Below are 10,635 nucleotides of genomic sequence, written 5' to 3' on the forward strand. Positions count from 1 at the left end.
TGGGTGTGATGGCACCTAACGGGACCCTCTCCCCACTCTCATCTCTCCAGGCGGATCTGAACAGCACGATCCAGGATGGGCCGGGGACTTTCTACGGTGTCAGCAGCCAGTACAGCAGTGCAGAGAACATGACCATCACGGTCTCCACCAAGGTGTGCTCCTTTGGGAAGCAGGTCGTGGAGAAGGTGGAGGTGAGTCCTGCTGCATTGGGAAGGGGTGGGAACGGTCCACCACGGGTCCCAGGATGGAGAAAGCCCCAGAGCTGGGTGCAGGGCATGTGGGTGCATGCTTGTCCCATGGGTGGAGCAGAGAGGACACCTCCACCATGTCCCAGTTGGCCACCGCCCCCCCCGTGCCCACGTCCCCTGTGGTGTTTCTGCTCCCATGGGGCGGCTGCTCACTCTGCTGTCCTCTGCAGACGGAGTACGCGCGGCTGGAGAACGGCCGGTTCGTCTACCGCATCCACCGGTCTCCCATGTGCGAGTACATGATCAACTTCATCCATAAACTCAAGCACCTCCCGGAGAAGTACATGATGAACAGCGTCCTGGAGAATTTCACCATCCTGCAGGTACCTCCCCTCCTTTCCCAGGGAGCGTTTCCCACCAGGAATGTGGAGCCCTCACTTGCACTGACCCTACCATCCCTGCTGTGTTGGTGCCCGTGCAACCCCCCAAAAATGGGTAGCAGAGTTTTGGTTGGTGCAAATAAATTGGCTGTGCCTGAGCTCGTGCAACCCCCCAGAAAACAGACAGCAGATTTTTGGTGGTGCAATTAAATCCCCTGTGCCTGAGGCTGTGCATCCCCCCCCCCAAATAATGAGCAGCAAATTTTTGGTGGTGCAAATAAAGTGGCTGCGCCCCAGCCTGTGCAACACGCACACCCCACACCCTCCAAAAAAAATGGGTAGCATATTTTTGTTTGTGCAGTTAAATTGGCTGTGTCTGAGCCTGTGCAACACCCCAAATAACAGGTAGCGAATTTTTCATGGTGCAATTTAAATGTCTGTGCCTGAGCCCCTGCTGTCCCTCGAATAACAGCATCTCCCGGTGGTCACAGGCCCCCTCCTAACGCACTCTCTGCTCTGCTGCAGGTTGTTACGAACAGGGATACCCAGGAAACCTTGCTCTGCATAGCCTTCGTTTTCGAGGTCTCCACCAGCGAGCACGGCGCCCAGCACCACGTGTACAAGTTGGTCAAGGACTAGGGGCCCTCGGGGACGGGTGGGGGCACAAGAGGTGCGCAGGGGAGGGAGGGGGCCGTGCAGAAAAGCCACCCGTGCCCGTTGCCTCGTGAGAAGTCATTTGAAGAGAGGAGGAGGAGGAGGAGGAAGAAAAACAATAGCCAAAAAAGACTGACTTGCGATCTCAGATGTTTTCTACTTAGGAACAGTTTCTTTTTTTTTTTTAAATAAATAAAAAAAAAAAAAAAAGAAGAATGGGAAAGGAAACGTAGGGAGAAGGAAACCCGCGTCCGGCGCTGGATGGGGAGAGACCGGCCCTCGGTGTTGCTGATGATGGCCGGGAGCCCGCCGTGCCGCCGTCAGCAGCGGGATGTTGGAGCGGAGGACAACCCCCCCCCCGCCCCCTTTCGCCCCCCCCCTTGCTCAGATGTGGTCCTGGTCTCGAGCGGAGAGGAGCGAGCACGGACGGGCTGGAGGACATGGTGTCGCGCCAGGTCTGGTCCCAAAGCGATTGGCATGGCAGTGGCCGTGGCACCGGTGCTGCCCGGCAGAGCCCTGGTGGCGGCAGGGACATGGGGATGGATGTGCCGAGGTGGGAGCAGGTAGGAGCAGGGTGGCGGAGGGGGATGCTGCCTCATCCCCCCAGGGCCCAGCACCCTGGATGCTCCTTCTCCGTGCCTGGCTGGGGTGCCGGGAACCGGCAGCGCTCAAGGTGGGAGGGCATCAACGATGCAAACCATTTTTTTGAGGGCTCTTTTTGTTTTTCTTTTTTTTTTTTAAATTAAAATGCTTTTTAATACTTTTTAACAAGACACCATGCTTGTAATCGGGATTATGCCCCTCTGTGGTGTCTGGGACCTGCTTCCCTGCCACCCCCATCATGCCAGTGACCGGAGGAGGTGATGCAGCCGGGTCAGCCATGCAGCAAAACTGTGGGGCACAGGGAGCCGGCATGTGTAGGGAGGGCGTGGGGTTGCCTCCATCTCTCTGGGGTCGCGGCAGACAAGAGGCTCGTTTTTAATGTGGCAGCAGGATCCCCTGAGCTCTGTGTGTGATTTCAGGGATTGCACTTGGGGGTGGCCCAGGCTAAATGTACCCCTCTGTGGTCACTTGTCAAGGAGTAATGAGGAGAGAGCAGTGAGGGTGGATTTGCCTGATTTTACTGTGCATATATACATTTTCCATCTCTCCCTCCCCCCTTTTGCCTTTTTTCTGTGTTGACTATTCTGGTTTCAGCTGCTCCAGCCGCTCACCTGCATCCCGTGGGAAGCAGCCAGGGAAGCAGCTCGTGCAGGGAGATGCACGTTGTGCAATGCTGGGCCAGGCTGCGAGCAGGCAGAGTTGAGGAGAGAGGGGACAGAGGACAGGAGCGATGTCAGGACAGGGGACTGGGTCTGCTTGGAGGTATTTTTGCGGCTGCAGCCCAACATAAGCCAAGGCAGCGTGCCCCATCCCGAGGCGGTGGCTGCAAGGGCAGAGCCCACGGGGAGCATCCCCAGCGCGTAGGGAGGGACAGAGGGACAGAGGTTGAGCTTTGCAGTGGTGGCACGGAGCAGGGTGGCAGGAGGGCAGCAGGGGGACGGGGAGCCCAAGATGGGCAGGTCTGGCCAGGTGTCTTGTGCCGGTGGGGGAGTGAAGGCGGTGAGAGGTGCAGAGCCAGGTGCTGCAGGAGGGTAGGAGTGGTTTGAAGGGTGCTGGAGCCTGGGATCGGGGGACAAAGGGGGTTTAGGCTTAATGCTGTCGGGTGCGGAGGAGCAGGAGCAACCCCAGAGCTCAGAAAAGGGCCTTGGCTGCCATCACGATGCCACATGTCCTGCGAGGCGTGGGGACTCCCACTCGCTGCTGGGAGAAGCCACCCCGGCCCCACACCTGGGCAAGGACACGGCGGTGGGGATGGATGGAGGGGGCCGCAGTGAACAGGGATGGCCGAGCAGGGGGGAAGAGAGAGGGAAAAAATCCAGGGAAAGGCACCGGCATCCCACTGCAGGGCTGTGCCGGCGCTGCCTGGCTGAGTTCTCATATGTAGCATGTTTGTTGTTTCGTGGTTCTTTTTCTTTCTTTTGTTTAACTCACTGATCTAAAACTCTGGGAATGAAAACTCAAAACTCCCCTGCCATAAAACACAGGTGTGCCCTGCTCCCAGCCCCGATGGGGGATGAAGCTCTTCGTTAACTGGACCGGTTTGTGCCTCCATCCCTGCATCCCTCCTGCACAGAGCCCGGGGCGCCCACCCGCACCCCCTGCACACGGTGCCGCCGACAGCTCCGGCCGGGGTTTAGCCACGATCCCAGAGACACTTTCTCAACTCCCCCCCCCCAGCCCCTCTATTCTCCTCCGGTGTATTTATGAATTTCACATGAAGTACTGTTTTATTTTTTTAAAGACTTTGTAAAGCTTACCAGGGTTACGATCACCATTTTTAGAGCTGTGTCAGTCCACAATGTTAAAAATCCATTTTTTTATGTATTATATTTTTTGTGTATTTTTTTTAATCCAGCTGTGATGGGTTGTATCATATATTTGTTGTGTTTACTGTATCTGTCCAACTTCAAAGAGAGGAGACTGTGGAGCTCCGAGAAAACTACGGTCTGCTGAAAAAAAAAAAAAAACAACAAAAAAAAAACATTAAAATTATTTGTTCATGGGTTGGCTCAAGCGGTTCTGATGTTCCTGTTCTTTTTTATTTCTTAAGTTTTGCTGTGACAGCACGGGCTATAAGACCTTGGCCGGGTAACGCGTCTCCCGGAACCCCAGCTCTGGGCTTTCAGGTGCCACGTCCAGCAGTATTTTGCTGTGATTTGCCTGGGAAAGCTAACTGCTGGGTTAGCCCATCCCACAGCAAATGCTTCCCTGCAGCACTGCTGGGTTCAGGGACACGTATTTCAGGGGATCGCATCCTCGCCCACGCTGGCGTCAGGTGGTGGAGGGCTGAGGCTGTCCTACTGGTAAGAAATACCCATCAAAGCTTTGCTGGCAGCCCCTTGGCTGTTCAGTACAACTCAGAACAAGGGGACCCAGATGACATGTTCCAACACCAACCGCATTTCCAGCACTTTTCCCCTTTCTGCAAGCTGAACCGTTGTATTTGTGTGCCCATTCCCATCGCCCTGAGGGCAGAGCCTGGCACCCGGGCAGAACCCCGATGCTGTTAGGGCCAATGGCTCTGCACATCCTGAACACCTCTGGACTCAGTTGCTTAGGCACTGATACAAAAATCCTCTTGCCGATGCTAAACATGCTCCAGCCCAGCAAACTGCTGTCCCTCTGGACCCAGGGTGGTGTCCCCAAAGGAGGTGGGGGGGCTCACACCTCTTCTCCTCCTGCTGCCACCCCCACCCCTGCTCTGTGCTGCGGGCCAGGGGTCTTGTATGATGCATTAAGGCATCTGAGAGACTTATTTCTAATCCAGGCTGGGTGACAGGTTGGGAAAGACAACAAAACACACCTGCAGGATCCAAAAAATCCCTGAGTCGCTGCCATCCCACGGGTACCAGCTCTTGCTGAGGACACCGATGCTGATGGAGGGGGCCTTGGAAGAGAACTGGCCCCCAATATTGGGCAGGTGCCACCTTTCCCAGTCCAGGCCCCTGGCTGGGACCTGCTCCCTCCAGGACAAAGCAAAGCAGCAGGAGCAGAGAGGGAGCAATGCCCAGGGGACCCCGGGGATGCTCCTAAGGTGACTTGGGACTGGGAAGGATGTCCCGGGAGGAGTGGGGTGTCAGGGAGGATCCCACATGCCTCCATCTCCTCGGAGGGAGGGGGGCCTGTATGGACAGAAGCTGCTGGGGCTACTTTGGGAAGGTGCAGAGCAGGGCAGGACCCTGCACACACCCCTGCCATGGGGGATGGTGGCGTGCGAAGCCACCCTTACCCCCGAATCCCCCCCGTGCACCCCCCAGTGTCCCCCTCGCCTGCCAACGCACCCCATTACACCCGCTCCCCCCGCCTGCACCCTGCCCGCCGCGCACCGCCTTCCCGGGGCCGGGCTGGCCCTTTCCCTACCCCAACCCTCCCCCTCTCCCTCTTTCCCCTTTCCCACCCCTTCCCTCCCCTTTCCCTTTCCCTTCCCCATCCCACCCCCTCTCCCCCTTTCCCCTTTCCCACCCCTTCCCTCCCCTTTCCCTTTCCCTTCCCCATCCCACCCCCTCTCCCCCTTTCCCCTTTCCCACCCCTTCCCTCCCCTTTCCCTTTCCCTTCCCCATCCCTCCCCCTCTCCCTCTTTCCCCTTTCCCACCCCTTCCCTCCCCTTTCCCTTTCCCTTCCCCATCCCACCCCCTCTCCCTCTTTCCCCTTTCCCACCCCTTCCCTCCCCTTTCCCTTTCCCTTCCCCATCCCTCCCCCTCTCCCTCCCCTTTCCCTCCCCTTTCCCTTCCCCATCCCTCCCCCTCTCCCTCCTTCCCCTTCCCTTCCCTTTCCGCACCGCAGCGCTGCCTGACGGGACGCGTAGTCCCGCGGCCCCGCTCCGCTCCCGGCCCGCACCAGGTCGGGCCCCGCTCCGCGCCCCATCCCGGGCCCGCTCCCCCCGGCCCCGCTCCGCCTGTTGCTCCCCCCGGCCCCGCTCCGCCTGTTGCTCCCCCCGGCCCCGCTCCGCCTGTTGCTCCCCCCGGCCCCGCTCCGCCTGTTGCTCCCCCCGGCCCCGCTCCGCCTGTTGCTCCCCCCGGCCCGGCTCCGCCTGTTGCTCCCCCGGCCCCGCTCCGCCTGTTGCTCCCCCGGCCCCGCTCCGCCTGTTGCTCCCCCGGCCCCGCTCCGCCTGTTGCTCCCCCGGCCCGGCTCCGCCTGTTGCTCCCCCCGGCCCGGCTCCGCCTGTTGCTCCCCCGGCCCCGCTCCGCCTGTTGCTCCCCCCGGCCCCGCTCCGCCTGTTGCTCCCCCCGGCCCCGCTCCGCCTGTTGCTCCCCCGGCCCCGCTCCGCCTGTTGCTCCCCCGGCCCGGCCCCGCTGCCCGCCCGGTCCCGCGGGGAGCTGGGAGGGAGGGACGGAAGCTCTCCCGGCGGTGGTGGGGAGACACGACCCGGGGGGCTCAGCCCGGTATTAGCACGGCGGGCATGAGCCACTCGGTAACCCTGCCGGGACAGGCAGAGGCCGGCTGCCTGTACGCAGCTGCCTGTACCTGGCTGCCTGTACCCACCTGCCCATCCCCGGCTGCCTCCTGGAGCCCCGGATTTGCTCTTTTGCACTTCTAAAAAGGACAGTTTGCCCCGGAGAGGGGCGAGGGAGAAGCGGGCTGCTCCGGGAGCTGCTGGGTCCTCCGGGCTTTGGGGGTCTTCAAAAGTATCTGTGGGCTTCCCGAGAGGGGAGGTGGGTGGTGGGGTGTCCCGCGTCCGTGCCTCGCAGCCGGGGTTAAAGTCCATCCAGGAGCGCGACTTGCTGACAGACAAAGGGTTTAAGTCCTGTACCCCATTCCTGGCCCACCGGTGTCCCCATCCATGGTCACCCGTGTGGTTTGGGCACACGGGTCCCTGGCTGGGGAAAAGTTGGGGTTTGGGATGGGCCTCACGGGTGGGAAGGGAGGACACGGCGCGGGCCATGCTGGAGCACCCCAAGCTCTGCCGCCTCCTGGCCTTTTTCTCAGCTCGGCCCCTCCGCCGTGGCAGCCTGGCTCCCCAGCTCTGCCCCACACCCCGCACTGCCTCCCTGGGGTTGTCACCCCAACCTGCTCCCCGCAGGACCTCCCTCCGCCCGGCGTTGCCCTCCGGCCCCCGCGAAGCCCCGGCGAGCGATGGAGGGAGATCCCACCCTGCAGCTCCGTGTCTTCAACCTCAACTGCTGGTGAGTCCAGAGGTCGCCAGGGCCATGCCAGGCTGTGCAGGTGGGGACGGGGCCACCCACACTGGGAGAGGGGTCCCACCTCGGTGACACCTTTGAGTCCCCTTCTTTTTGGGGTCACACCGCTCTCCCAGCCCTCAGGGGTCAAGAGGTGCTTGGCTGAGCAGTGCCCCCCGACCCCTCTGTTTCTGCTCCCCCAGAAAAGGGTCCCCCATTTGCACCCCAGCTGGCTGCCTTAATTTTGCAGGTGGGAAAAGCTGTCCCCAAACAGCCTCCCTGCACCTCCCACTTGTCCCCATGTCCCTGCATGGCCCTTTCCCCCTCTCATCTCCCCCAGTTTGCATCCTGCCTGTACTAGTACCAGGTCCTGGTGTGCCCCAGCAGTCCCTGTCACCCCATCACCCCCCAAGCTGTGACCGCCACCCCTCTCCGGCAGGGCCATCCGCTACCTGAGCAAACGGCGGCAGGAGCGCATCCAGCTCATTGGGGACATGCTGTGCCAGGAGAGCTTCGACCTGGTGCTTCTGCAGGAGGTGAGGGCAGCCCATGAGCCGAACGCACCCGTTCTCAGCCCGTGAGCCGTGAGACAAGTGCGCACGTTCTCAGCCCGTGAGATGAGCGCGTCCGTTCTCAGTCTGTCCCACCATTCTCCAGGTGTGGAGTGAGCAGGACTACAGCAACCTGAAGGCGAAGCTTGGAGGCTGCTATCCCTTCTCCTATTACTTCCGCAGGTGAGAGGGGCTGTCCATGGGGTGGTGGTTCCCACTTGGAGGGACGGGTGTGGGTGCTGTAGGTCATCTCTGTCACCATGGGAGACCCCATGCCTGGAAACTGGGGTGCTCACGGGTGCACACTGGGACCCAGGCATCTGGGGAGCCCCGTTGGCTGAGGGGGAGGAAAAGGTGGGGGGCATCACTCTTCCTCACTGTGCTTTTCCCCTCCTGCAGTGGGGTGATTGGCAGCGGACTCTGCGTCTTCTCCAGGTTCCCCATCCTGGACACCCTCCTCTACCAGTACTCACTGAATGGGTACCCCTACATGGTCAGTGGGGTGGGGGGCACCCTGCACCACAGTGCCAGGCCCCACAGAGCCTCACCGGCCCCGACCTGCTCCCCTTCCCCTCTGGCAGCTCCAGCACGGGGACTGGTTCTGCGGCAAGTCCGTCGGCCTCGTTGTCATTAAGATCTCTGAGATTGTCTTCAACGTCTATGTCACCCATGTGAGCGCCCCAGGGATGGACCCAGCATGGAGGGGGGGGACAGGGACGATGGGAAGGAGGGGGATGAGTGGCCATACCCCTCCTTCGCTGCCCCCTTGGTTTAACCACTGCTCTGCACCATGTCTCCTGGGACCATGCATCGATTTAATGAAATATTGCTCTGGTGGGGACAGTGACCCACAACCTGGCTGTGCATCCCAGGATGTCCCCAGAGGGGTGGGATGAAGACAGAAGGGTTGGCCAGACCCCAGAGGGACCGTCCAGAGGGGCTGGGTGGGTTTGCAGGGAGCCCTGGATCAGGGCAGGTGCTGGGATGGGGGTCATGACCGCTTTGCCCCACCCTCTTGCCAGCTGCATGCCGAGTACTGCCGGGAGAAGGACGCCTACCTGCCCCACCGCCTGGTGCAGGCCTGGGAGCTGGCGCAGTTCATCCGGTGAGCAGCTGCGGGGTGGCCCACGGGGTCCCCCACTGCAGGTCCCCAGGGCACGCGTGGTCACCCCTTCCCCTGGGGGTTGCACTGTAGAGCGTGCGCAGTTGCACCAGTCCCAGCCAGGAGTACGGCTGAGGAGCACTGGGGGGATCGCAGCAATCCCAGTCCAGTGCGGGGAAGGGGGTTAGCCATCCCCATCCCCACAGACACACCTCGAAGGCGGCTGACGTCGTGCTGCTGGGAGGGGACCTGAACATGCACCCCGAAGATGTGGGCATCCGGCTGCTGCGCGGCTGGACGGGGCTGCGGGATGCCTTCACCGAGGCCACGCGCTTTGAGGTGAGCGGCAGGGGGTGAGCGGGATCCCAGCGCACACTGAGAGCCCCCACCCACCCAGGCCCTTGCTCTCAGGGCTGCAAGGACGGCTGCACCCTCGTCCCCAACAACTGCTTCACTGTCAAGTCAGAGCTGTTGCCCTTCCCACTGGGCATCCGCATCGACTACATCCTCTACAAGGTAACAGGGGGCCCTCAGCCACTGGCTGCGGCTGGAAGGGAGGGGAGGCATCGGTGTGACTCCCCAGTCCCTTGCCCAGGCCGTCTCCAGCTTCACGGTGAAGTGTGAAGAGATGAAGACCACCATGGGGACAGCACCGGGCACGGACATCCCCTTCTCAGACCATGAAGCCGTGATGGCAACGCTGCACATCCGGAGGCAGGGACAGGCTGTGGGTGCCAACCTTGGCACAGCTGGTAAACTGGGGAGGGGCACTGCCGGCATCCCCCATGTGCCGGGGAGGGGCTGGTGGATGGACTGATGGATTTGGACAAAGGTGGAATTTTTGGGCATGCTTCCCCTTGCTTAGGGTATCCCTTGGGGTGCTGCTTGTGGAGGGGTGCATGGACAGGGCAGAGTGGCGAGGATGGGGAGAAAAAGGGGGGTGTGTGTGGGTGGCCACCCTGCTGAGCCACCCCTGTCCCCTGCAGAGCCGACGCTGGTGGACGTGGTGACAGAGGCACGGACGGAGGTGGGCGTGGGGCTGGGGGCAGCGCGGCGGCAGCGCTACTCCACGGGCAGGATGGCCGTGCTGGCCCTGCTGCTGCTGCTGCTGCAGGCAGCGGCTGCGCTGGGCACTCTGGCAGGGCTGGCGGCCGGGCAGCCCTTCCCCAAGCTCTCCTTCTCCCTGCTGGCCTTCCTCGCCATCGGCGTCCTCCTCCTTGCCACCGGGCTCCACCTCTTCCACACCATCGAGGTGAAGATGCTGCAGGGCACCGAGGAGCAGATGCGGATGGCGCTGCGGGCACTGCAGGAGCGTCCCAGCAACAGATGAGCCAGGGCTGTGGGTAGCCCACGATGTCCCCCTGCCCCTATCCCAGCCCCTTTTGGTCCTTTTTTCTAGTTGACATCTGGTTTTAGGTGAGCAGTGCAGGTTCAACAGCCACCTCACCGGGTGAAATTAAGATTTTTTTGGGGCAGAATTGTCATGTTTGCCCCTGTGGGAACCACGACAGAGGCAGATTTTAATTGCTGGGGTTTTTCTAATACACCCTTTCTACCCAGAGGGACCCACCTGCATGGCTGGGAGACTTGAGAGGCTGAGCCTCCCCTTGCCCGGGGCAGCCTCAAGGGCTCCTGGTGAAAGCTGATGGCTGCTCTGGCAACCAAATTTGACTCAGATAGAAAATAAAGGCAGTGTTTTAGTCCTTGGCACCGGACTGGGGAGGCTTTATTCAAAGGGGTTGGGGGGGGGTGCAGCAGGATATTAGGACTAGTACAAATGAAAGGTAGATGGGAGGGTGTGGGGAGGCGCTGAAGAGAGCGGCAGGACAAGGGCCGAGTGCGGGGAGGGCGGTATTGCTAATAGGGGGGGTCACCCTGGGACCCCCGTGCCTGACATGGCTGGGGCTGCCATAAGCACCATTCAGCCGTGGAGGCCACCCCACAGCAACTGGGGACTCTGGAAAGGTCAGAGAGGTCTTTGCAAAGGCCACTTTGGTATTGCCAAGCAGGAGAAACCCCCAAAGGGGCAAGGAGGACGTG

At 61.2% G+C, this 10,635-nt stretch overlaps 2 protein-coding genes and 1 long non-coding RNA gene across 9 annotated transcripts in view; 2 read left to right on the top strand and 1 right to left on the bottom strand.

Annotated features, from left to right (window-relative positions):
* TEAD3 (TEA domain transcription factor 3) overlaps nucleotides 1-3,838 on the top strand; it is a 26,428-nt gene extending 22,590 nt beyond the window's left edge. For all 7 annotated transcript variants that reach the window (XM_075115595.1, XM_075115596.1, XM_075115592.1 and 4 more), the window contains 3 exons: nucleotides 51-191; nucleotides 419-571; nucleotides 1,094-3,838. In XM_075115595.1, the coding sequence (XP_074971696.1) occupies nucleotides 51-191; nucleotides 419-571; nucleotides 1,094-1,207 (408 nt within the window). In that variant the 3' untranslated portion in view covers nucleotides 1,208-3,838. The remainder of the gene's footprint in view (nucleotides 1-50; nucleotides 192-418; nucleotides 572-1,093) is intronic.
* Nucleotides 3,687-6,755, bottom strand: LOC142067187 (uncharacterized). Its single transcript, XR_012663925.1, has 3 exons — nucleotides 6,308-6,755; nucleotides 4,629-4,712; nucleotides 3,687-3,774 (listed from the first exon to the last, which is right to left on the bottom strand). It is a non-coding gene; the product is annotated as an uncharacterized LOC142067187 (long non-coding RNA).
* Nucleotides 6,756-6,855: 100 nt separating this feature from the next.
* Nucleotides 6,856-10,303, top strand: SMPD2 (sphingomyelin phosphodiesterase 2). The gene is made up of 10 exons (XM_075115600.1): nucleotides 6,856-6,948; nucleotides 7,382-7,478; nucleotides 7,600-7,676; nucleotides 7,893-7,986; nucleotides 8,075-8,164; nucleotides 8,516-8,598; nucleotides 8,802-8,934; nucleotides 9,007-9,111; nucleotides 9,191-9,347; nucleotides 9,582-10,303. The coding sequence occupies exons 1-10, from the start codon at nucleotides 6,899-6,901 to the stop codon at nucleotides 9,923-9,925; spliced, it is 1,230 nt and encodes a 409-aa protein (XP_074971701.1). The 5' UTR covers nucleotides 6,856-6,898; the 3' UTR covers nucleotides 9,926-10,303.
* Nucleotides 10,304-10,635: the final 332 nt, after the last annotated feature.

The sequence above is a fragment of the Phalacrocorax aristotelis genome, chromosome 21, assembly GCF_949628215.1.
Source record: "Phalacrocorax aristotelis chromosome 21, bGulAri2.1, whole genome shotgun sequence".
NCBI lineage: Eukaryota > Metazoa > Chordata > Aves > Suliformes > Phalacrocoracidae > Phalacrocorax > Phalacrocorax aristotelis.

Bases quoted from the DNA above. Each gene is read 5' to 3' on its own strand.
- SMPD2 (XM_075115600.1), top strand. From the start codon at position 6,899: ATGGAGGGAGATCCCACCCTGCAGCTCCGTGTCTTCAACCTCAACTGC. The intron at 7,479-7,599 runs GTGAGGGCAGCC...ACCATTCTCCAG, and splicing joins ACCTGGTGCTTCTGCAGGAG to GTGTGGAGTGAGCAGGACTA. The intron at 9,112-9,190 runs GTAACAGGGGGC...TCCCTTGCCCAG, and splicing joins TCGACTACATCCTCTACAAG to GCCGTCTCCAGCTTCACGGT.